Source organism: Camelus ferus, chromosome 25, assembly GCF_009834535.1.
Source record: "Camelus ferus isolate YT-003-E chromosome 25, BCGSAC_Cfer_1.0, whole genome shotgun sequence".
Classification (NCBI taxonomy): Eukaryota; Metazoa; Chordata; class Mammalia; order Artiodactyla; family Camelidae; genus Camelus; species Camelus ferus.
In genome coordinates, this window is record NC_045720.1 from 5,677,226 (window position 1) to 5,704,664 (window position 27,439).

Below are 27,439 nucleotides of genomic sequence, written 5' to 3' on the forward strand. Positions count from 1 at the left end.
ACATATATAACCACTAGACATCCCAAGAAATTTTAACGAGGATTCTCTGCATGAAGTACCCAAACTACAAATTAGGATGTGACACAACCTGTCACCACAGGCTGCAGGGCCAGTCTTGAGAGTGGGAAGAGGGTCAGGGACGAGTCCCCACTGAGGAGGAGTGGGAAGGTTGCCGAGAATTAATTTCTAAAGGAAGAAATATGCACTACAAGTTTAAAAAACATAAAAAGAGTTTTTGGACAGAGAACACGACGGAGGCTGGGCTCACTGGCCTATTTCCCTGTACCTGGCCCTGTGAACACCCAAGTCCAGCTGCGGCGCCTGCCAGGGCACCTTTCAGCAGCAGGCTCTCTGGCTCTTTCGACAGCATTGAAATCGCCCGCCAACATTTTATGAGCAGTTTGCCATATTTGACGAGATACTTGTTAATGACATTTGTTCGTGGGATCTTGAATTTGTTTTCGCAGCCAATGCATCCATCTGCTATACTGAGGTATCCTTTCTGAGAGATATATTTGGTAGTTAGATTTCAAAGTGACTGTAGATCACAGCCAAATTCTCTTAAAGAGTAACAGACACTATCTATGTATGTGAAGTGTTATGTACGTGAGTGTGGAAGGACTCATTTGACGTTTGAGGGGACAGCCAGCACCCCTGTGAGACAGGGCTTCTGAGCACTCGGGTGGCACACTAACTTGCATGGATCTGCACAGCAAACTATTCAGTCTCACTCTCCAAATAAGCAGAATTAAAATAATTTACACTACCCACAGCACTGTGTTTAAATTCAAATTCAACATTATGAAATTCAGATAGAAATACTTACTTTGTTTAAAATTACTGATGTGAAGTAAAAGTCCACTTCTCCATATTTATTCAGTAAATATTTATTGAGCATTTTCTATGTTTCAAGCTTGTGCTAGGAACTGGGGATTATGAAAGTAAAGGAATTTAAAGATAGACGTGGATCAGAAAATTACTTCAAAATAAGATTGCAGTTACGAAGGGAAATTGCTTTGTATTATGAGAGAATATAATTATAGCAATTTTGGGGAAAAATATTTCTGGCAGGGGTACAGAGAAATGACAGGAGACAGCTCACATGTGGAGGTGCGGTGGGCAGCTGGCAGCTGCGGGTGCTCCGGAGTGAGAGGGCGCTGGGCTGGACCAGCGCGGTGTGGCGGTGGGATGGACAGCACCCTGGTCTGTAAGGACCAAGTTCTCTTGTGAAACTCCTGAGTCTGGTACCCAGGCCCACCCTCCTTGGGCAACCTGGGCCTCAGCCTGCCAGAGGGACGGGGTGTGAGGAGCACACGCCTGGCCAGTTCCCCTCACAGGACCGTTCCGCGTTGTCCACTCCCTCGCCTTCCTCCTGTTTTACCGGTAAAATGGCCATCTCCCACCAGGGCCAGTTCAGTAGGTAACTGCTGAACAGTGACTCGCTCAGACTGAGAGCTTGGTAAGAGGTCTGTTTTACAAGTTTTCTTATGGTTTCATCTATGTTATTGCGGCTACCACGATGTTGCTCACTTTTATTGCTGAGCAGCATTCCGTTGCACGAACACATCACAGTTCACTCCTTTGCTGAAGGGCACCTGGGCTGCTTCCAGCTTTCGGCGGTTATGAACTAAGCGACTCTCAACACTGTTACAAACAGCGTCTTCTGGACGCACAGTCTCATTTCTCTGGGATAAAATGATTATTCGGAGTGGAATGGCTAGTTTACAGGGTAGATATATGTTTGACTTTTTTTAGAAAAGCTGCCAAATTTCCCACAGCTGTGGCATTTCATGCAGGTAAGAGTTCCAGCTGCCCCGCAGCTGTGCCAGTGTTTGGTGCTGTCAACGGTTTTGTCTCAGTGGCTCGGTGGCAGTGCAGCATGTCCCGTTGAGGCTTCAGGTTGCATCTGCATTTCCAAGATGACCTGGAACTTTGGGCAATTCTGCATGTTCCTCTCAGTTATATGAATACATACTTTTGTGGAACTTCTGGTCTAGGTTTTTTCCTATTATAAAGTTGGTTACGCTTTTCTTACTGAGTTGTACCGTTCTTTATTCAGTTTAGATAAAAGTCCTTTGTCAGATATGTGCATTACAAATAAGTTTTCCCTGACTGGGGCTTATCTGTGTATTTTCCATGATGACCTCTGATAAGAACTTGTTTTAAATTTTGAAAAAGTGAAATTTGTGACTTTCTTCTTCTTCTTCTATGATTTGTGTTTTTTCTCAATATTTTCTTCTAGGAGCTCTATAAATTTAACTTTTAACCTAAGGTCATGAGCCATCTCAAATTAACATTTGTGAATGGTGTGAGGGGTGTGTGTGCGTGCTGGGGGGAAATCAAAGCTCTCCTCACCTACACATATATTTAATTATTACAACATTACTTATTGAAAAGACAGTTCTTTACCCACAGACTTATTCAAGGAGCTCCTGAAAGCAATTAAGTGTGAATCCATTTCTGGATATCCATTGGTCTGTGATCTGTCTCTCAGAGGACTGCAATGTCTTGATTACTGTGGTTTTAGAAATCTGGAAGTCGGCAGAGTATTCCAAAACTGTTCCTCATTATTGAGATTGTTTTGGCTACTCTAGATCCTCTGAATTTCCACATTTTAAAAATTACCTTGTCACTTTGTACCAAAAAAAAAAAAAAAAGAGAAGCATCTGCATGGGTTTCAACTGGAATTGCTCTGAATTGACAGGTAATTTCAGGGAGAACTGAATCTTTATCAATATTGTGTCTTCCAATCCAAAAACATAGGGTATCTCCATTTAGTTCGGTCTTCACTAATTTCTACAGGAAATATTTTATTAATAATTGTCAGTATAGAGGTCTTGCACACTTATACTAAAATTATCCCTAAGAATCCTCATGTACCACTGGTGGGAATTTAAAATGGCAGAACCACTTTGAAAACCAGTTTGGCAGTTTCCTAAAAAGTTAAACATACAAATCACCATTTGACCCAGCAGTTTCACTTCTAAATATCTACCTAAAGGAAATGAAAATATAAATCCACACAAAAACTTGCACACAAATGTTCATAGCATTATTCATATTAGCTAAGAAGTGGAAACAAACCCAGTATCCACCACCTAGTCAGTGTATAAACAGAACGTGGTATATACACCCATACATGGAGAGCTACTCAGCAATAAAAAGGAACGAAATATTGATAAAAGCTATAACATGGATGAACCTCAGAAACATAACGCTAAGTGAAAAATACCTGATAGAAAAGATCACATCTTTTTTTTTTTTAAATTACATTTATATGTCTTTTTCCATTGGCTGCTCTCATTTTCTCTTTGCTTTATAGCAATTTGTATAATGTTATACCCTGGTGTGTTTCTGCTCATATTTATCCTGCTTAGGGTTCTCTGTACTTTATGAATCTGTGTCATGGTGTGTTTTTGTTAATTTTGGAAAATGTTTGTCATTATTTCTTCAAGCGCTTCTACCCCACACCTTCTCTCTTCCCATTCTGCGACTCCACTATCGTGTCAGAACCACAAGGTTCTTAACCATACCTGCAAAGTCCCCTCTGCCAGGTAAGGGACCACACCCACAGGTCTGGGGGTTGGAGTATGGGTATTTTTGAGAGCCATTATTCTGCTACCAAAGCTGTTACAGGCCAAGATACCACCGTGTACAGGCCACACGCTTCTCCTGTAACTTCATAGTTTTAAGTCTGCAAGTTCCTTTAGTCGTACTGGGATCAATTTTAGACAGGAAGAAGTGATTACAACACATTCTTCAAGAGCTAAAATCTTTTGTTCTAAATTGTTTAAAAATAACTTATTCCAAAGGGAAATTTGAAGTTTTCCATGAGAAGAACTTGAAATTATAAATTCAAATGAAAGAAAATTGTAATTTTAAGGATTCTAGAATGCATGAAACACACTCCCATTAGAGGGCTGTTGCACACACCACTGCTCCCACAGATAGACCCTTCGGCAAACTCTTACCTCCTTCGAGTCTTAAATCATCTTCTTGAAGAAGCTGAACAAGACTGCCATTTTTAAACATGACCAACACTAGAATTTAAGCTCCACAGGGGCACACTCCTTACCTTTTCGTTCACTGATACTTATCAAGCACCTAGGATAGTTCCTGGCACAGAGTAGGTACTCAACAGCTGTTTGCTGAATGAACGAATGGAAGACATTACAGAAAGACCAATAATTTATTTCTTTGGAGAACAAACATTTACTTAGCAGCTGTCTGCTAGGCACTGTGAAAACTGCTTCATATATCTAAAATATCTCATTTGTATACTTACTAGTTAGAAGAGCAGTTCTCAACCTTGGCTGCTCATAAAAATTAACCGGGGAGTTTAAAAATTCTCAGATAGCTGTGCTATCCCAAGACTCAGATTAAAAATAATAAACAGGCGATTGATTTGGGTAGCTCCTTTTTTTTTTTTTAAAGGCTGTACAATGACTCATCCCCACAACCAGAGTTGCGGGAGGGCTACATACATTTTCACATTAGGCAGCCAAACTATCAGACTTCTTACCATGATTCCAATTAAAAAAAAAAAAAAAACCAAGAAGCTTTTACAACAGATGCAGGATTCTTAGATGTTCTCAATTTAAATTAAAAAAACACAGGCAGGTCCCCCTTTCTGATCAGTACTATACTTGGTATGGGGAATAAAAAGACAAACACCAAAGGGTGTCTGTCACTGAAGGCCTCTCTGATTAACAAGGGGGCTCCCCAGTCCAGTGGGGACTAGTGGCAGAGGCACGCATGGAGTGTTCTGGAAACACAGAAGACTGGCTGAGTACTCAGTCCACGTGGAGGGGAAGTGCAGGGTGGGGATGGGGGAAGCCTGCGGAGGGAGGGGAGAACTCCTGGGTCAGGGAAGTGCGGCTCGGCCGCAAGCAGCTTGGCGAGTACTGAAAGGCACAGAGAAGCCAATAGAACCACTATTGCTTTACAAAGTGTATGTGAAGAAAATAATTGACGTGGCCATGAAGAACTTGATGGAATTAAATTTACTCTCATAAATTTACCCTTTGAGATCCATTTCATGTGTAATTGAGCAAATTATAAATGAGTCATGACTGAACAATTCAATGTACGGTTAGACTGTGTGAGTGGGTGACTTGTCATGAGGTCAGAGAAAAACCGGGGCCAGATCAACAGAGGCCTTGCCAACGCAATGGCTTCCAGGAGATGGGATACTTCTGCATCAGTCCTTTACTCTATCCTATCTAAATTACGCAATTAATTGCTACCCCTCACAACCCGTTATACTCGGGCAGGATTACACACTGCAAGGCCAAACACCACCCCCCTTCAGAAAGCCCCTTGTTTTTCAATTCGCCATAATGCTTTCCACCCCTCCACAGTCACGCTCTCCTTGATCAGAAACTTCAAATAATCCGAGGGGCAATCACTGTCCTGGAGAAGTACAAACAGACGCCCCTGGAGTTGTATAATGTGGGGTGCAGCAGACTGTTCTTCTAAAATTCAAAAACTCTGAGTCTTAAGACACTTAGCCCCAAGGATTTCAGCTGAAGGATTACAGAATTTTGATGACAGCATTTACAAAGTGCCAGGGGCTTTCCTTCTATTAACTCATTTAATGTTACAACAACCTAAGAGGTGGTTACTGTTACCATCATCCCCGTGTTACGGATGAGAAGCCTTTCAAGGCACAGGTGAAACGACTGGACCACAGCTGCACTGCCAGCAAACGGCAGAGCCGGGATGCCAACCCAGGCCTCCCGGCCCTTCACTCTCACGGACCAGGTCTCAGTTCAGCCTTAACCTAGTCTGTCTACATTACTGCGGCCAACTGGACATGCACAGGTTTTCTTCCATATCTAACATGGCACATGTCTTTCCCTGAACTTTGCCAGAAACTGCTTAGTCTTTTTAAAGAGGTCTTTTAAATACACTCACACTGTCAAACAGCCGTTACACACTGCGTTCAGGCACTAACTGTGCAAATACTGGGTTCCTGATGCACAGTCCTAAATTACTCTCCGAAAGAGAACACTCCCTCCACGATGACAAACAGAAAGGGAAAAACACAACCTACGTCATGTCGGCATTATTTCAGCCTCTAAAGTTGTGGGCCCAGTAAATGAAGTTTGACTAGATTCTGAAAAATTCAAGCATGGCGACATTCTCTACTAAAAATCACTCTTCACAAGTAACGCCAAGCTTTGGCCTCAAGTCTATGCTTCCAAGTACCTGAGGCCTCCAAACAGGTAATTAAATGAGGCCTTCACTGAATTTTTAGTTCACAAATGAGGAATCAAAATGGCATGTATAATTTTACTCAGATTGTTTATTTGTTGAGGTTTTGTTGACGCAGAAAAAGACTGTACACGTTTCTAGACGCAATAACCAAACTCGAAAGAGCATGTTACACAGAGAAGCAGCACTGCAGAGGGCGTGGGCTGCCCAGGTGCAATGCCAGCCCCAGCAAAGACTCTCCAGTAGTCTCTGTGCCTCAACTCCCTCACCTATAAAATGGAACAATGACCGTCACCTACTTTAAGGCTGTAAATGCTTAGAATGGTGTGTGGCACCCAGGACATGCTATATGAGCAAGTTTCCACCATCTGCTATCTCATTTAATCACAGTCTTGCAAGTCAAATTTTCCTGCCATCATTTTACAGATGAGAAATGAAGACTCGAAGAAGTTAAACAATCTGGCCCAAATCATACAGCGAAGGAAGTGGATGGGACTCAGATCCAGGTTTGCGTGGTTTCATAACCCACGGCTTTTTTATAACTAAATCATGTGATTAATTTTGAGTCAAGAGTTACACAAAAGTTACATTTTCACTGAAAGAGGGCAGAATTTGTTATAACATTATTCTAAAATTAACAAAAATACATTTTAAGATTGTGTGAAACATAAGGAAAGAAAACACAAGGCAATTCACCAAGTAGATCTTTATCTAACAGACCTTAAAATTCTGTAGTGAAGATTTAAAATTGGTGGTGTGATAAGCAACAAACCGACTCTTCAGAAACCCTGTCACACAATCTCCATGTTAGCACCGAGCCTCCTTCCCTGGTACTGTTCACTCCTGGAAGCATCTGTCACCGCTATGAACGGCTGGTCACAAGCACCGCTACAGTCTTCTCAGTGCTATTAAGCAGATGGCAGTGCTAAATCCAAATGAGGTAGTACATCTCCCTGGTGGACGCTGTTTTCACACACCACCATTATTCCACAATTCCTCAGTGATAAATCTCGTGTATTCTCAAGAACATGAAAGAGGGAGCTGACAGTGGCAACTGATTTATTACCATCAGCACGCCCCTGCCCTGCTGCTGCTTCCACGCGCTCACGGAGACCATGCGTGAGAGGCCACGTGGTGAACGCAGGAGCCCTGGTATTCTCTACATTTGCAGAAATGTGGGGTTTTTGTTTTTCTTTTCTTTTTTTCCTCTAGCTGCTTTCAGGTTAAACAAAAGAACACGGGCTTGATCTTAAAGAGGACCAGATATGAGGCCTGACTGCTACTGATTAGCTATGTGACTGGTCAAGGTCAGATTCTCTGAGCATTAGTTCCTTGTTTGTAAAACTAAGAACTGCCAATCCTACAGACGTTCTTGGGAATTAAATAGAATGATAGCCCTGAGAGCACTTAATATAGTAACTAACATAAGTACTCAATAGATACCTCATTCCTTCAGAATTTGTCCACAAATCTGGAAAAAATACTGCTTTACTGGTTTAAGGGATTTCCTGGTGAAGCTATAAAACTTAGCTTCCTTTCAGTGCAGCCAAGGCACCAAGTTTAGCAGGGAGGCCCTGTACCTCAGGGTGAAGTCCTCAGACTCACCTGACTAGACCTCCCGTCTTAGCAGAGGTGCACAACAGCTGATCATGGACCAGAGAAACAAACAAACGCCGAGGGCAGCATATGTCCAACAGCAGCCCTTCCTGGACCACTCTCAGGACGTCTCCATCCACGTCCACCACGCATCCTGTCAGTGACCGCTTAGTGTTACCCTCTGTGTTGATTTTACCGTAAACTTACTGGAATTGACTTACCGCAATACTATTCATAAAACTGTGTGCTTGACATGGTAAGTATACTTTTCTAATAACTTTAAAATCTAATCATTAAAATTATAAAAAAAAGTTTCTCCACGTACCATTTGAAATCACGTTGTGGAACGTCAGTGATAACGTGTGCTGCTCTCTGAAGAGCACCACTGCAATGAAGGAAGATGGCCTGAGATCAGCAGTGCCACTAAGTGTGGAACTGAGGCCACTTACTTAAGACCAGAGGGGATACGTGTGCACACGTACACACACTTACCGTGACATGCCCAGCACACTGCGGTAGGTGGGCCGCGCGCAGTAATCATGGTTAATCACAATACCTACACATGCTAGCGCCGCGGCCCGGGGCTGTTCCTACCCTTTTCCCTTTTAGGTCGTAGCTTCACTTTCTCACTATAGCCTCCCCTCCTTTTCTTCCTTTACCATACGGTCCTTGAGAGGATTCGGGTGATTACCGGCTTACAGTGTAACTTGGGTCGGCGTGTCAGTGTTTTGTCAACGTCTGCAGAACCCTGTGTTAGAAGTAGCCGTCTGTCAACAGCTGTGCTGCTTACTTAGCGCTAAGAGGTCCCTTCAGCGCTTGTACCGCAAGTAGCCAAAACCCAGGCGAGAAGAAGTGTGTCTGACGACAGGCTTGCAAGGCACGGTTAATCCAGGACAAACCTTTACTGCTTTTAAAAGTCCAAAACAGCCCACCCTGATACAACACAGCAATCCTTCAAAATGCTTGAACGTCACATCCTAACTGAACAACAGGTCATCATTTCCAAAGTGAAAATTCCACACTATACTCACACCTCACAGGCCAGCTCTTGAGAAGACATCACTGCGTGTTTAATGCTGAGACTGCCAACAGAAGCAACAGCAGACTGGAGAGGAGGGAACAGGGAAACATTAACTGTAGTCTCACTGCTTTCCTTGGAAGTGGCCTGTGAAAACACCAAGTGTGCTCACAGCTGCTGACAGCTGCCGTCACTTTGCCCATTTGGTTAAAGGGGCTGAGGTGCTTGTTTAGTCACAAAAACAGGTCAAAGATTTTATATTTAAAATATTTTCTTAGCTGGGTAATGGTTTTTGAGTCAGACAAAACCTAGGCTCCAGCACTCTTCAGCAGTGTGTTCCTGGGAAAGCTGCTGAACACCGCGATCCTCAGCTTCTGTGCACGGGAAATGCCGCACGCAAGGCCGTGTGACAAGTGGGGGTGCGTCTGCAAAGGATGGGGGCAGCTGAGTGGGAGACTTGACAGATTCTCCAAACCAGCAGCTGTGATTTCTAATTCCCTTTTTCAATGATTCTAAGTGTTTTCAGGAAAATCACGGAGATTTTGGAGGATGAAATGAAGTATGTACTTGAAAGTATAGTCAAACCACGGGTGCCACGGGAAATTAGTATGTCAATATTAAACCCACCAGAAAATAATCTGTTCACTACATAGCCGTCTACTTATGCTCAGGGGGTTATTAGAACTTTCTGGAAATCCTTTTTCTACTTTCTTTATGATTGATCATTAGAGGAATCAAATATTTCTTTGGAGAATTTATTACTATTCAGAAACACAGACTAAAATATTGTGAAATTTGAATACATGTTGTGTATAAGGTGTACGTAAGGTACAAAGACATAGTGAAGTGGTTATTACAGTCAAGATAACTAAGACCTTCTCCTGACATAGTTATCTTTTTTGTGCAATGAGAGCATCTGAACTTTTTTACTCTCTTAGCAAATTTCCAGAACTCAATACAGCATTGTTAACCAGGCATCATGCTGCACAACTGTGACTGCTATTAGGATTATAAATAAGACGTCAGAGGAAAATTAACCCCACTTAGTTTAGAATGAAAGGACTATATTTATAAAGGGTTTCCAGGAGTCAAAGCCTGATTTCTGTGAAGGCTCCAGTCAGGTCAGGGAAGGTGCAGGTCCCCGCGGGCCGAGGCCACTTATCCCCGGCTTTTTCTCACTCACCACGGGTGCTCCAGAGCTGTGTGTCCATAGAATTAGCAATGATTTCTGAGCCAAAATATATTAGAATAATTCCAATATTGTAAAGAATAGTCCTTATTTCTCTTCACAGTGATAGCTGACAGCTTGCTGCTCATTAAACGTGTGAAGTGAGATGAATGCCACTTTGTTTCACACACAGTCCCAGAGTGATGGAGGTCGCAACAAAAATGGCGGGGAACGTTGCTCCACTGTCCTGAATATCCTGTCACTTGATGGGGACTCTCATTTGTACTCTTATTTTAATACAAGGTATTTGAAAATGGGGAGAAAAAATTCCTAATTTGTAAAGCCTCCTGAGAGAAACATTTTTTCTGCAATAAGACAGTGTCATAAAATGATTACAGTGTGTGAAGTTTAGCAGGCATTGCTGACAAGAACCTGCCACACAAAGATGACAGTAACCGGTGGCCGCCACGCACGGGCAGCCTAGTCTGTCCCCATGCGGGCTGGGCTGCTCACCTCGCTGTCCCAGTTTATGGTTAATGTTGAGACAGAGCATCCCGTGGGGAGAACCCTCCTCGAGGTCCCCCGTCCCCCTTCTCATTCTCCCTCTAAAGCACGCACTTACCCCCACAGCCCTTCACAGCCACCCCCGTGTGAAAGGAGCAGCAGAAGGAATCAGAGCCACAGGTGGAGGGTGGGCCTGGGCACCTTGCAGGACGCGCCACGCAGCCCGGGAGCCCCGCATTCAGTCTCTCACAGGAGACCCCGGGCGGCCCGCCTCCCTGCCCTCCCTCCTCCCAGGGCCCGCGGGCTTTCCGGTCTCGTTCAAGCTTCAGGTCTATCCTCTAAAGAAGAAACCACAGTACACGTTTACAGACGGACGCTCACAGAGGTGAAATAACCTGCCCAGAGTCACATAAACGTTGCAGTGGGATCTAAACCCAGGTCTGTGGGACTCTGACACCACGGCCGGGGTCTGACAACACTCGCGATAGAGAGAAACTGTTTTTCGAGCTTGTAACTGTAATTGCTTCTGCGTGACGTGCACTACCGTAGCAACCCGGTACAAGCCTTCCAGAGAGAAATCCAGAAAGGATCCCTGGGAGCGGACACTCTCTACTTTCCTTGCTGCGCCTGGTGAACTGACTTGCTCACCCGAGGGCATGGCGCCCTAATCCGGAGACACCGCCCTGGGCCGCGGTGCCAGAGACACCGCCAGTCCTTCACTCCGCGCTGGCTGAGAGAAATTTGTAATATAGAATCTTCTAGTAGCCTTGTTAAAAAAAAAAAAAGTAAAAAGAAACAGGTAACATTGACTTGAATGATACATTTTTTGTGCATTCTTGATTCCACGCCGCCCCGGCCATCAGGGCTGTGGTCTGCATGCCCAGCACTGCCCGCTGTGGACGAGGCACGGTTCTGTGCTCAACAGACACGTGTGCTGCAGGTGCCACAGCGGGGACCGCAGCCCTGACTTCTGCTCAGGGCTCTTTCTACTACGTCTTGACATGTCAAAGAACATCTTCAGAACCGCTTTGTAATCTAAAAGGAGACCAAGTAAAGGATCCTGCGGCGATACTGAGCTACGTACCTGCAGCACAGGATGTACCTGAACATCAGGGTCACCAGGAATTACCTACTAGTGAGCATCAAGGCTGTTGCTCCCCGAAAGTAGTGGCCAAGAATGTTACTTGCTGAAAGGATCTAACATAAAATTGGAAAAACAAAGTTCTTAATTTTATTAGTCTTAGCCTGCAACACTAATATGCCGTATACATGAAACTCTTAGGCTTGAATAAGGTAGCGCCCCTCTGATCAGGCAACACTTCCAGTTCAGGTGGGAGCATGATTCCTCGGGGATTCAAAAGCATCACAAAGTACTAGATTTCTGAATTCTGTATATGGAAAGTATTAATAGGAATTAGTTCCAGCAACTGAAATCAAAACCATGACAAAAGCAGAGATGAAAGGCAACGGAGCCGAGTACAAAAGAGGATGCCCGGGGCCAGCGCGGATCCGTGCCACTGCTCAGCCCTGCGAGTGTGGGCAAGCGATCCAGCCTCTCTGAACCTGTGTGAACCCACGACACGGCACAGCAAGCACAGAGCCAGCACTCAGTAACTGAAGACGGTGATGGCGATGGTGGTCTCCTCGTCAACGTCCACTCCTGGATCCTGGGGGCGATCGGAAAATCTGCTCACTGGTTTACGCTAGATTTCTAATTCTGAGACACACCGTGTGGTACTTGAACCGGTGTTATAATATGTGCATGCCATGGGCTAAACGGTGTCCCCCCCCAACCCCTAATCATACGCTGAAGCCCTAACCCCCAGTAACTCAAAACGTGTATTTGGAGACAGGACCTTTAGAAATGACTACATTAAAATGAGGCCTTGTGTGGGCCCGAGTCCAGTCTGACTGGTGGCATTGTAAGAAAAGAGATCTGGATACAGAGAGAGTGGGGTGCATGGGCAAGGAAAGACACGCGCAGACACAGCGAGCAGCCGGCCAGCTGCAAGTCAAGGACAGGGGCCTCAGAAGAAACTAAATCTGCCAACTCCTGGATCTTGGACTTCCAGCCTCTAAAACCCCGAGAAAATAAATTTCTACTGCTTAAAATACCACCTGTGGTATCTTGTTATGGTAACTCTAGCATAAAGCATTTCTTCATCCTACTCGGTACCACGGCTGCTTCGCTCTGGTCTGCAGTAGGGCAGCTGCTTAGTGAGGCCCGGGGGGCACAGGGAGGGAGGCACGGTCAGGCAGGCCGAGGGGCAAAGCTGGGGCCTCCGCTCATAAGCTGCATGATCCCAGGGAAGTTACCTAATTTCTGTAAACAAATTTTCTTCTTTAAAAGGACAGATGCTTATTCCACAGGGTATGAGGACTAAATGATTATTCAGAGTGCCTGACAGTGATTCCTGGGTTTGCCAGTGTGTACAGTTCCCACACAATTCTCTGTACTCCTTCAGGTAAGCTGAGTTGTGGCATTGAAGAGATCAAAGAGGGCAGATTGGCTGTCTTGAAGGATGTTTCTTTAAGTGAGTCTTCCCTGACATTCAAAGGGCTTACAATTTATAATGTGCCAGCCTCCTGACTGGTCTCTGCCTCCAGGTTCGCCATCTGCCAGTCCGGCCTCTAGACAGCCATCCAGCTCATTCCTCTAATCCGAGTGCGGACACCCCGCTCCCTCACAGGTACCTCTGCCATGGCTGCCTACTGCTGCCTCCCGTCTGGAGCCCGAGCTCCCAGCCTGGGGAGGAGGTGGTCGCGCCTGCTGCCGCCCATCTCTCAGGTGCGTCAGAGCCTCCAGCCCCACGGTGTGATGGGGGCTCCCAAACCACATGCACTGCTCTGTCCAGCCTCTGTCCTTGTGCCTGGGAAATGCCCTTCCCTGTTTGTACCCCGGTGACCCCAGCTTCCCCTTCACCTTCTCAGTGAAATGTTCCCAGTATTCCCAAGCAGGCTTGTGCACTGTCTTCTTATGGAAATACTTTTTATGGAGTTTTCCCAAAGACTGTCACAGTAGCTACCATACTACATTGCTTTTAACGATTTACACCTGTTTCATTCTGCGAGCCTGTCAAGGAGAGGGCCTCTGTCTCAAAAGCCTTTGTAATCCGAGCCTTGAGCACAGTGCCTGACCCAGAGCGGACATGTAATAAATGCTGGCTGCACAGATGAGCAAAGGAACAAATGCTTGTGATCGGTCCCGTTAATGTGTTACCACAGCTTACAGCGGAAAGACTTTACAAGCCTCTCAGCCGGGCTCACGTTGTGGATCATCCACTTCTCAGAGCCTAAGTTTCATCATCCTTAAGACAGAGGTGCACTGGCCTTGCTACTGCTATTCAGATTAAAGGAGACCTGTGAGTAAAGGGTTACACTCCATGTGTGATTTCTGGCAAATTAATCTTACACTCTGTGCTCCTTTTCTTCACCTACAAAATGGAAACAGCTCCATACACTTCACAAAGTTGCTGGGACTTAAATGAGGTGCCCAGCATCCACTCTGTGCCAGTAATACCCTCTTCCCATGTGCCGTGTGCCAAAATCCTCAAGGATACAAATACGATGCACAAAGCTTCCCCTAAAAAAGACCAGTTGGGAGTCAAAGTTTAAAGGCTACTTAATAACTACAAATTATACACGAAAAGAGTCTGGCATGAGCAAAAAAGAGAAAAACTCATAACCCTGTCAACCCCAGTAGCAGAGTGCCTATCTGCGCAAAGCTCGCCCCACACCGTAAGAGTTCAAAAGTCCATTTATAATTCAGGCTTCACCAAAATAACCACGTGGTCCACGTCTATTTACGCTTCGTGAAGTCGGTATGAAGCTGGTGTGTGTCTATCTTTGTCTTTCCCTTAGAATTTAAACATGAAGCAAGGGGTTTTAGGCATTTAGGAAAACATTCTGAACAGAACAAACACAGATTTCACACATCAATGAACACCAAGGTATATTATCAGAAGAGATGACTATAAGGCTGTTTTGCCTCTGATAACACTTATTTCTGAGTAAATACTACTTTAGAAAGTGGATTAGAACTCACTACTCACAAATAAGAATGTGAAGTTAAAACAGGGGGACTGCTGCTAAGACATGGAAATGATCCATGAATATGAAACAAAACTTCTGGCTCTTCCGCCCCCAGGAACTGACAATGTGGGATATTTAATTTCTGACATGATTTTGATCCTTAGGATTTGAAGAGCCACAGATCTGGTAGACATTGTTCCTCCCTAGAATATACTGAATGCTTAAGTCGAAGTTTTAGAGTCAATAAAATTTCAAACTTAATTTTCCAAGACTCGCTGCTTTAGCACTGCAGTAAATCTGGGAGGAGCAATACATGCCAGTGGTGGGCTAGACAGTGTTTCTCCAATTAAAACAAACGAAAACAAGGCAGGCCAAGTCGAAGCACCCTCACTGACCGATCATCCATCCTCCTTTTCCCAGAGTAGAGGGCACAAGTGTCTGCCATGGGGTCTGGGCACAAAGACGCACTCTTACCTTTGGGCTGGGGTGCTATAGCTGTTCTCATAGGAATCATAACTCTGTTCATCATAAGCAGTGCCATAGCCATCATCATAGTCCTAAAACGTAACAGGAGAGGTAAAGAGAGTTCAGAGAAGTTTCTGGAAAGAAAGAAGCATTCTGCTTTGAGTGAATCTTTATTAATTCAGCTATCATTTAACTATATATCTAATTACAATGTAAGGAAAAGTGTAAAAGTGACATCAGTGACAATAATAGAGTAAGAACCTCCAAAACTTCTCTCTAAAAAAGCAAAAAGGAATTGGCAAAAATTTTTAGAATCAACATTTTTAGAATTCTGGAAATTAACCAAAGACTTGCAGAGATCTAGAATGCACTTATTTTTTAAAAACTCACTGGCTCTTGAAATGAGCACTGACCTCTGTGATGTTCTAACTCGTCCTATTCCCACCCCTCACCCCAGCTCTGCAGGAGCCACCATCCATCAGGGTGGAAACCAGCAGGCTGATGGTCACCGGCAGGGCAGGGTAGAGGGGAGTACTTTCGAAACTCCATTCCCAGAGGACTGTTTTTACTGACCTGACTTGGAGCTCCTCCAGTGCACAAAGCCTTTTCCTTGAGGTTACGTGAAGAAAATAATTATAGAGGGAAGTGTTTACAATGTTAGCTGCTTGACGTGGTGGAGAAAAACTGAAGCAAACAACAGACTAACCAAAAAGTTTACAGGGAAAAGTGAGGGAATGAGATGCCCATACGGTCTTCGTGAAACTCTGACATATTTCTGAAATCTCAAAGGCTATGTACATGCACAGTGTCATGTACTTGCCCAGTAAAGATCTGAGCAGGCCCTGAGGTCTCTCCTCTGGCTGACCTTGAGGTTCGGAATAAGAAGAAAAGTCAAGGCTAAGCCAGAGCTAGTTGTAAACTGATTGGCTGAAGGTTGAAGACATACTCCAGCACCTGCCACAGGCTCTCGGCAAGACTAGGAACTTAGCTTCCACACATTCAGTAAAATCTCTGTCCAATCATTAATTTGCCAGACTGCTAAGGAAACAGAGAGGAGATATTTCAATGGCAAAACATGATAAATACTGACTTTACAATATTACTTTGTGAAAGTAACTAAACCAAAAAAAAAAAAAAATCTTAGGGAGGGAGAAGAGTTTGATTTCCATATGGACACAATATGTTAAATTTCCAGTTTTAAACAAACAAACAAAAAATTATGCAACATGCAAAGAAACACAAAAGTATGGTCCACACACAAGAAAAAAGTAGTCAACAGACAATATCCCTGAGGAGGCTGAGTCACCGCACTTACTAGACAAAGACTTTAAATCAGTTATTTGAAATGTATTTAAGGAACTAAATAATGGCCTATGTCAAAAAACTAAAAAGAGTATGAGATCAGTGTCTCACCAAATAGCAAATATTAATATAGACACAGGAAATACAGAAAAAAATCCAAAGAAATTCTTGAAGTGCAAAGTATAATAACTCAAATGAAAAATTCACTAGCAGGGTTCAACAGCAGATACGAGAAGGCAGAAGAATCAGTGAACTTGAAGACTGAGATTATTTAGTCTGAGAAAGAGGAGAAAAAAATGAAGAAAATGACCAGAGCCTCAGAGACCTGTGGGACATCATTAAACACAGGAACATACGCATAAAGAGATTCCCAGAAGGAGAAAAGAGCAGAAAGATTATTTGGAGAAATAATGGATTAAAACTTCCCAAATTTGATTAAAAAATTTAATCTGTACATCTAAGAAGCTCAGAGACCCACACCTAGATACATCATCCAAATGTTAAAAGACAAAGGGAGACTCTTAAAGCAGCAGGAGAGAAGCTGCTTATCACATGCAAGACCCTCCCTAAGATCAGAAGCTGATTTCTCAGGAGAGGCCCTGGAGGCTAGCAGACAGTGGGATTCTGCATCCCAAATACTAAAAAAATAAAAAATAAGTAAATAAATAAAAGAAAAAGAAAAAAAGACTTGCAACCCAGAACTCTATATCCAGCAACACTATCCTTCAAAAATGGAAAAATTAAGATACTTTCAGGTAAACAAAACCTGAGAGAATTCATCAATAGAAGATATGCCTCATAAGAATATTAAAAGAAGTTCTTTAGCTAAAGTGAAAGGTCAACTGACCAGTAACTCGAATCCCCATGAAAAAAGTGAACACTTATACAGGTCAATTTCTTAGGTAAACATAAAAGACGGTGTCAATGTATTTTTTGTTTTAACTCTTTTTTCTACTGTCTGATTTAAAATAAATAATTAGAAAAAATAGTAAATAATTACAAACTTGTACTGATTGGGCATATATTAAGATGTAATCTGTAGAACAGTAACAACACAAAGTAAGGAAGCTGAGAATGAGCTTGGTCCACAGAGGACCAATGTTTTCATGTACTGTTGAAATTAAGTTGGTATAAATCTGAAAAAAGACTGATATAAGTTAAGACATAAACTGTAATCTCCAGGACAAGATAAGAAAATACTTTTAAAAATAAAGTAGAAAAAGAAATGACAATGGTATTAAAGTGGTGCAGTAAAAAAATATTTATTCAGCCCAAAAGGGAGGGTTAGTAAGGTACAAAACAAACAAACCGGAAGACACACAGAAAACGAAGAGCAACGTGGCAGATGTAAGTCCCACCTTGTCAGTAATTACACAAATGTAAATAAATTAAAGACTAATGAAAAGGAAGAAATTGGCAACATGTTAAAAAAGAAAAAGATCTGACCACATGCTGACTACAAGTGACACACTTTAGATTCAGTGATGAAAATATGTTTAAAGAAGAAAGGAAAAAGGTATACCATACAAAGCAAAAGAAACCTAGTGCAGCTGTACTGTATCAGACGAAACAGACTTCAAAAACTATTACTAGAGAAAAAGAAGGGCATTCATTTACAGTGATAAGGGGGTCAATCTATTAAGAAGATAAAATGATTATAAAAATGTCTACACATACATGAAACATTTCTAACAACAGAGCTCAAAATACATGAAGCAAAAACTGACTAAATTAAGCGGATGTTGCCGACATGGTGGAGGCACAGGAGCCACAGCCCAGGGAGCACGCTGGCCTCGCGTGGAACGGGAGGGCGGCAGACAACTGCAGACAGAACTATAACGCAGCGTGTCACATGCTGCGGCAAAGGTGAGCGTCAAGCGGCACCGAAGAGCCCAACTGGGAGGGGGGAGAAAATTTCCCTCAAGTGTGGACGCTAGACCTTAGTTCCAAAGCTGAGAAAAGCAAAAGTAGCTGGGAAAATTCATTAAAAGTAACAATCAGGCAGAAGGAAGAGCAGGTGCAAAACGACGGCAGCACAGACGTACCCCTTCACACCCTGGGCTGGCCGGGCACACCGTGGGACGCAAACGGGAGAGGAGAGCAATGGGGCTGAGAAACCCATAAACCAGACCAGGAGCGGCCCAGTTACGGAGGGTGGATTTAGATTTCGAGTGGCACGATCCACTCTGCATTGCAGATCTCTCTCTGGTAACAGCGTGTGGGCTTGGAATAGGAAGGGTCAGTCTGGAGGGCTAGACCTCGCAAATAGCTCAGTGCCCTGAGCACGCAGGCTGGCAAAATGCAGAGCTCATGTTTCTTTAGTAGCTTAAAAAGAATATGGCTTCACCAACTGCAGAATTCTCTTTCTATGCTTAAATAATCGAGATTCTTTAAATTCCGGTAAATGACTGGAATTTTCTTAAATAACTGAAATGTTAAGTACTATATTATTTTAAACCTACAGTTACGTCATTCATTCCTTGTTCAAATATTATTACAATACTGTTTACTTGAAATTTCGAATTGTTTATTAGGTCACTGACTTATTGACTTTCATATTTCACACTGAAGACTTTAAAAGACTAAATTTGCAATTCTCACAAGATTTCTTTCATGGTGATTTCAAAGGTGGATTTGGCCATGCAGGTGCACCCTCTCCCATGACAACTATTATTTGTTCAATGGACAGGACCTGAAATACAAGGAAGCATAAAGGGACCGTGACAGGGCAACAGGAGGAAAAGCTGAGTGTGACTGCAAATAAACTGACGAGTCCCTAGGAGGGAGCAGACACGATTCTTGCTGATTGCTCGCTGTTTCATCACAAGGCAGGAGATGAGGTCACTGGCTAAGAACACTTGAGGAGCTCAGCAAGCAAGGGACTCAACAGATGGTTCAAGTGAGGACAGTGGGGGTGGCGGAGCTGGGGGGCCTCTGAACATGAGGCCCTTTGTCTGAGGCCTGGGCGATCTGAGGTGCAGCAGCCCCCTCTTTTTCCCTGCTGCCCCCCTCTTCCAGTCTTCCCAACAACTGGTTGCTTTTCTTATGAGTATAATCTGACATCATGAAATTCCTCTTTCGAGTTTTCCAAGGCTAGAGGAGAAATTTTTTAAAAAGTGTATGCATTGTCACAGGTGAACATATACCCGAGTAGAACCATAAATCTAGTATAGAAGAGGGTGATACTGACTCCGTTCCCTCACACCGCTCAGCTTAGGATCTACTCTTAAAAAGCTTGCCAGGATCTGAGACGGGGAACTCACTACCTAACTGTTGGCAGAGCTCACATATGCTGAACAGTTTTTTTTTAATACTTGAAATCTTTGCATAATCTCTCACATTTCTGTATCTTCTCCTAGAGAATGTTCTCCTTCATGACATGCCAGTCTACGTGCCAGCCCCATTTTGCGCCACGTGCCCTGTGCTTCAAGCGTAACAGTCAGGGCCAGTTTACATGCTGTTCCCTATAGTCCCTGAACCCGCCCTCGCTAGTCAGTTTTTCAGGAGGAAGTGCCACTGAGCCTGCCTTTCTGCTGTGTCTTCTCAGCCCCACAGACCCAGCGTCTACCACCCCTGTGTTATGTCAGCAGTGAACCACTGCACATGCCCTCATTACTGTGCAGAAAAAACTGACCAGCTCCTGTCCTCACCCACCATCATGAACACTGTCGCATTTACGCTCCTACACAGAGTGACAGGAGTGCCTGGACCACTCAGTAGGTGCCCATGTGATCTGGACTGAACGTCTCCAGAGCACGAGCCCCGTAAATCCCTCCTCCACGCAATCCCCTCATCTGCCCTGAGTCAGCCTTAGCTCATCTGTGTATCTTGGGAGCCGCTCCTCAGGGCACCAAAGTGAAGAAACTCCTTTATTCTAAGCAACTTACTGACCTTCCACTGGAAGAAGCTTCATCAAGCTCCTTTATGTTGTCAAAATGCCCTGCAAAGGGCTTTTATTCCCTTCTTTGCACTTTGCAAACAGGGCCCTGTGCCCGTGAGTGGGGTGCACTGGAGACACACACTTCTGATCAGGTGGGGGGAACCGCCGTCTACACGACCCTCTGCAGGCGTTTCCGTCTGCGCAAAGTCAGTGCCTGGCCCTGCACCACCTCACCATCACTCCACCTGGCCGATAAACCTTTACTCTTATCTCTCACTTCTCCCTCATACCTTCCATCTACATTGCCACTGCGATGGCATCAGATTCATTCTGAGTTTCTCCCCTGGACCAGGACAGTACTCCACCATCTCGCTGGCTTCCGAGTACTTCCTTACCTAAACCTTTCTCCAGAATTCTCTGCTAAGATGCTCATCTAAGCTTGTTGCTTCCCTGATTACAAGTCTCCACTCTTCTCTCCTGGTTCCTAGGAGATAAAGAACAAACTGCTAAGTCTTGCCCTTGGCAGCTTACACAGAGACAGTGCACCATCTGCTTCAGCGCCGTGTTACGGGCCCTGAAGAAGCTGCTTCTCTGCTTCATGCTGTCGTTTCTGCACACGGGCTGTTTTCTCTGCCATTACCTTCGAGGTCCTCCCCCGGAAGGTTCTGGGCTGAATTATCGCCCCTTCCTCTGTACTTCCATGATAACCGGTAACTGTAACTGGTACCTTGCACACACACGGTGCCTGCAATTATTTGGCACATAGTAGTGTTTGTTGAAGGAATGAATGAATGAATGAATGAATAAAAGGAAATAATTAAAGGCCAAGTGGCAGGAAACATAGCAATAGCTTCTTTAAGATGAATGCAAGCTGAGGAGATATGGTAGAATGAAATGCAGTATTTATTAAAATGCTGTCAATTCTGATAATGAGAGCTTACCTGAATTCTTTTTTTCAAACATTACCTATCAATTTTTATATTCCCTGCCCTCAGCAAAAAATTTCCCTTTAAAACCCTGTACTCTATTTCTGAAAGTAAGAACATTATTAATACAGTGAACAAAGATGGACAAGAAATAAATGTATATTAATATACATTCTTGCCTCATTAAAAAAAAAAAGACTTATTCATCAAGCTTCACTTTTGAGATTTATCTTCGATTAGGAAGATGTCTAAATGGAGCTGACAGGGTGCCCTGGACACTACGTAGGTGCCAGGGCCGCAGTGGGCGAAATATCCTAACACAAGGAGAGACCCTTCGTCCACCGCCCCCGGCCTGCAAACCCCACCGACACACAGCCAAACACCAAAGAAATCTTGCTTTGAAGAGAAGAGATTTTCCAGGATAAAGGAAACAGCATGACCTATTTAATTCTATTTCTGTCACAAGTAAAATCAAGCATAAAATTTAAGCTGGGAAAAAACATTTTAAACAGCCAGAATTTATAAAAGAGTGATTTAAAAAAATAATGTTTCTGTTTTGAGTCCTTTTAAAAGGAGACAATTACACTACATACCACCTCGCTTTCTTTATGGTGAAAACTGGTCATTTCAAAACGTAAAAAGTGTTCATATAAAGTAGAGTGTTAAAGTATTTAAATCGAGTCTTCTCATGATTATTTTGAGTTTATAAAGCAAATACATTTAAAAGTCTTTTGAGAAATTCATTTTTGCTGGGGTTCTGAATGATAGTAATACCCCTGCTGAGTCACCAATGACCATGAACACATCACATAACCAAGTCGTTTTATAATTAAGGACAAAATCACAACATTAGTAATAATTCTACACAAGAATCTGTCTCCCAAAATCATTTAAATAAAACACCATTAATTCAACAATCCAATCCCACCCCCTGCTGACCTCTGGCCGGGGGAACACACTATGCCGCTCTAGACTCACACAACTTCTCCACGTCCTTCTGATGCCCGTGTTCAAACCCTCGCTCCGCCTCCTAACTGGCTGTGTGGCTTTGGGCACATCACCTACCCTCCTTGCACCTCAGTTTTACAATCTGCCAAACAAGAATCGTAATCCATGTCCTGGCTATTTCCAATGGTTGTGGGAGGATTAACCAGAAAAATATTTATGAAAGCTGTTTGGCACAGCTGTTGCCAAATAAAGCTGGTTCCATTTTACTGAACACCTATTTCCACTCAAGCTATTGGGCCAGAGAAACATCAGAGCTAACCAGATATTTCTCTTCCATAGAATGTGATAAATTCTTAAAACTTTGTCTGGACTATGATGTCTACATTTTCATTCTGTAAATACTCGTATTAACTACTACTGTGGTTTTTTAGATAAAGTGGCTGACCAAGATTATCTGTAATTCTATCTACATCTGAACACAGCTTTAAAAATACATTTACATCAATTATTCATAGAATGTCTTCACTTCTCTCAGTTTGTATCTGAGATAGAACTAGATTTGTTTAGATCTGACAAGGAATACAGTACAATACAAAACAGAAAAGAAAACAACAAAGAAGTTAACCCAGAAATCCCACAGACAAAGGAAGGGCAAAGTGTAAATAGAAAATTAAAGACAAATAAAATTAAACCAGAAATCCCACAAAGAAGGGAAAAAGGGGAATGACTAAATTTTATTAAGCCCACATTATGTACCTCATGCTAAGGATTTTAATGTATTTAATTTTCTGCAGAAAACAGGCATTTGGTGAACGCCTGCTGTTCTAAGCACTTGGGGATACAGTACTGAACAAACAACAGACATCTCTGTCCTCGGGGCCTACATGCCCAGGGGGAGCACACAAAAACGAGTCGTCCCACATACAGCACATGGCACAGCGAGAGCGCGGAGAAGCCTGACATCTCAGACAGGCGCCAGGGTCCTTACAGAAAAGGCTCCGCACGCACACGTGAAAGCAGCGAGGCTGGTCATGCATGCTTCCGGTGGGGGGTGGGGGTGGGGGTGGCAGCTGGGGACAGTGGCAGCTCTGGCAGAAGGAACAGCGAGGACAGAGGTCTGGGGCGGAGAGGTCCCAGCGGGGTGGGCTGGGAGAGAAGATCGGGAGCACGTCCCGTGGGGCCTTTGGGGCTGGAAGTGACTGAGGCGCCACTGCAGGGGCTCTTGTGCCGTGTGTGAGCTTCTGGGTCCAGGTTTCTCTTTGCTTCACTGACCTGACTTCCCGGCACTATTTCTTCCTTTATCTGTGTCTAACCTGCAACTAAAACCATTTCACTATTTTTTATATTTTTCAGTTCTAGAATATCTACATTTTCTATATCTTCCAGTTCTCTGCTTAAATCATCACTTTTATCTTTTACTTCCATGATTAAAATAAGCATAGTTATTTTAAAGTTTGTGTCTGCTATAGGAATCTGTTGTGGTCTGTTTTTACTGTTTTCTCAGTTTTTTTACTATGATACTTTCTTGAATACCTGAAATTTTTGATTAATTGTAATTACATATGAAAAATCACAGAAATAATTGAAGACCTACACTGTTATATTTCTCCAGAGGGATTTTATATTTGTTTTGGGAGGAAGGATACAGGAATTAGCAATTCCAGCTTAATCTGCATCCACAAAGGACCGAGGTGATGAGGGAACCTTCCTCTGGGAGATCCAATCCACAGCCTAGGGGATTTATCAGCCCCCTTCAGCCAAACTTGGAGGTGGGGAGCTTAAACTTCAATTGCTTTTTTTTAACTTTCCCAAGTTCTGGATTACTTTTAAGGCTCAATTTGGCTTCTCAGCTCCCTCTTCAAGTTGGCAGAAGCCCTCACAGCCTTTCTCAAACAGGGTTCCACCAGGGATTGAAGCTGGTGGCATGAGGTGACCACTGTGTATAAAGGAGCTCCCTTCTCTCCCGTGTGTCTGGAACAGTCCTCGTTTTGTATCATCCCTGTGGCAGCTAAGGAAACAATCATGCGCATCATGTCTATGGTCTGTGATTCAGGTGAGGACCCCCAGCTGAGAAAGGCTGCCCCAAGGAAAAATCAGCCAGAACGGCTAAGAGGGTCTATACCCAACACATCTGCTGGTCTGTTACCTGCAACCTCCACCAGAAATGGAGTCTCCCTGGGAACAGGGGCTTCGCCTACCTTCTTTACAACTGTGTCCCCAGTGCCTGGCACGAGAAAGCATTCAATGAATGCTTCCTGGACGGTGACTGACTGGCAGTGAGGGACTCATAGCAGTTCATCCATGCTTCCACGCGCTCTTGCTTGAGAAGAAAGCCCTGGCTGCAAGACGACTGGCCAGAAGAGAGCGACCAAGCGCTTCCAGCCCCATACGAGGGGAAAAGGGCTCCTGGCCCTCCAAGACGCACCCCTAATTCACAGTGCAGCATGAAGGAAAGGGGAACATCAACTCTCAGAGTTCTATAACATCAGTATTAAGATTACTCCTGGCTCAGCTTTTAGACTCACCAAGAAACCTTCAGATTATCACCTGGTCTAACAGCAGAGGGACCAGATGTGCTGAAGGTTTGTTCAGCTTGAAGAAATCTTTTTGAAGGAAGATGTGTTGTTCTGTTATAAACAGGAGTATCTGGTCTGTCTAGGACAATGTTCTTATACAAGTTGATCATATTTTTAAACTTTTTATTCAAGCATAAAATAAGTCACAGAAAGGTACGACTCCCAAGTGCACAGCTCAGTGACTTCTCACCAAGTAAGCGCAGCTACGTAACCAGCACCCGGGTCACAACGGGGAACATCAGCTCCTCCCACCCCAGGCGCTCCCCTTGTGCCCATCCTCGGGTACCTTCTCCCCAGAAAGAACTGCTGTCCTGACTTTCAGCACCACCAGTGAGGATTACTTGCTTTGGAGCTTCATAAAAATGGCAACACGGCAGCCACCACTCTGTGGCAGCCTTAAGTCGGCGTCACGCTTGTGAGATCTGTCCGTGGTGCTGCCTGGCTCCTTCTCACTGCTTGGAAACCTGGTCTGCAGGACTGTACTACCACTGGTTTATCCACCCCAGTTATGGGTATTTTGCTTCTTTCTAGCTTTGCCTACATGCCACTTACACAAGTCTTGTGGTGCATCTGAGTCTGAGTCTCTGCTGAGAGTGGCTCCTGGAGGAGAACTGCTGATCGTGGGAGGCATGTTTTCAGCTTTAACAGGTGGTGCTAAAGTAGTTGTATTGATTTACATCCCCTCAGCAGTGGATCAGAATTCCTTCTGCACCCCATTCCAGCTAACCCTTGAAGTTATCTTTTTAACTTTAATCTTCCTGGGGGATCTGAACAGTATTGGAAACTCTGCTTTTCATATATTAATGTTTGAGGCACAGTTAGCAAGAGTTGGCCCTGAAAGATGGAGCAACATTTTAAACTGAAGAATTAGATTTTTGAACCAACAATAAAAATACTTATATATTACTTTTTATGTACCAGGCACTCTTCTAAATACTTTCCATATGTTAATTTATCTAATCTTCATTAACTACCCCACGTGATAAGCACTAGTATTTCCATTTACAGATTAGGAACTGAGACACAGAGCAGTTAAACAACTTACCTAAGGTCACAGAGGAACTAAAGACACAGCAAGGATTTGAAACTAGTCAGTCTGGCTCCCAATTTTGCTTTTAACCACTGTAATGTGCTGCCTGGTCCTATAAAACTGAGGCCCAGATCCCGTACCACAATGAAGGCCCCAGGGCAAGGCCACGCCATGAGGACAACTCCAGATGGCCAGCTGTCCTTCCCTTTGCATCACCCAACCTGATAATGTGGTTTCACTCTAAACCGCTTCAGCCCTAAAGTACCTTCCAAGATTCCGTGCACTGTTTTGTACCCCATACTCTACCACACTCTAATCTACCTATGACAGACTGAATAGATTAAATATAAAGGTACAAATAAAAAGATGATGCGACTCCATCATTACCACACCACCGCCAAAGCTCTTCTGCTGCCCCCACACCACCAGCATCTTCACGGGAAGCCTTCCGGCTCTTCCTGCCTGAGTGCTGCTAGCCCCCTTTCCTGTTTGCTTTAAATGCTCCTTCCTCCAGAAAGTCTTTCCACAGCCCATCAAGCACTTTGTCTTCCTTGTTTGGGCCTCCTCAAACACTGTGTATGTAAGTCAGTTACAAGTGTTCTTATCTGGAATAGTACTGTGCTTTGTTTCTGAATCAAGACATCAAACATCGATTACTTACTAAATTCTGGGCTCTGTGGATAAAAAGTCTGGCCCCTATCATCAGCTTAAAATGCAATGAGAAAGAGTAAGACCAATAAAGGAGTGGTCACATCTCTCTAAGTAGGATGCATACATATCAAATAATAAAGAAAGACCATCTGAAATATACAGAGGATCATGGAAGGCTTCAAAGTGAAGGTGACAACTGTTCCTTCTCAGACTCTGATCTACCTGCAGGCAAGGACTCAGTTCTATGCATGGGGCTTAAAGGCTCAAGGAAAACAATAAAACTAAGTTGGCAGGTTCTTGTAGGAAATCCATTGTAACAGAGGACTAATCTACTGGTTCTCGAGTCCCCTCCCTGCCTCGGCTCTAATTCACCTGGGGGACATGACACATCCATCACATTAGCTCAGATACAATCGCTCAACTTACTCAGACGGGCAAGCCTAATTATGACGGCAGAAGTGGCTTTCCGTGCCTTAGAGACATTGTCATTTCAGAGTCCTCTACTCCCTTGATAAAGCACTTTTGCTGATTGTTTTTGTTTAAAGTAAGGAGAGGAAAAAAACCCCAAAACAAAACCTCTTCATGTTCATAAGTTTAAAAGCTGAAGTTATTTCCTAAAGTTTTACATTCCTAAAATAGGTCAACTTTTCAAGCAATTTAGGAAAGAGATAGACTTGTGAAGCTCCTGATAGACGTTTCAAGTCAATTGCAAACCGCTCGTATTCTTGCTTCTGGTAAAATGGATGTAAGAAATTATAGACCCTTCATCTTTTTATCTAAAGTAAAAGGGTGTCCCTAGGCTTTTCAATTCACATTTAAAATGCATTTTCATAAATAACCTTTTCACAATCTGTACTCTTTTTAAATTAAATTTCTCACTATGGAAAACAAGATAATTGAAGCAGTTTAGAGATTAGTTAACTGTCACAAAATTATGCCAGTAGTCACTGCAATGGGAAAATTTGCCATCAGTACAACTTTCATCTGTAATAAAACTCTCCCAGACTCGTCATATAATTAAAATTTCAGGTGAGTTCTCAAAAGGAGGAGGAGTATGACTTCACTGAAATTTTAAGCAAAATCTACACTAAAGAATTACATGTACATTTAAAAAATATATTTGGGTT

General features: G+C 43.5%; 1 protein-coding gene across 3 annotated transcripts in view; it reads right to left on the reverse strand.

Moving 5' to 3' along the window:
• Positions 1-27,439, reverse strand: part of KHDRBS3 (KH RNA binding domain containing, signal transduction associated 3) — a 147,592-nt gene that overhangs the window by 22,523 nt on the left and 97,630 nt on the right. For all 3 annotated transcript variants that reach the window (XR_004315074.1, XM_032467567.1, XM_032467568.1), the window contains exon 7: positions 15,009-15,091. Coding sequence is in view for 2 of the 3 variants with exons in the window: in XM_032467567.1 (XP_032323458.1) it covers positions 15,009-15,091 (83 nt within the window). In the remaining variant the exon portion in view is untranslated. The remainder of the gene's footprint in view (positions 1-15,008; positions 15,092-27,439) is intronic.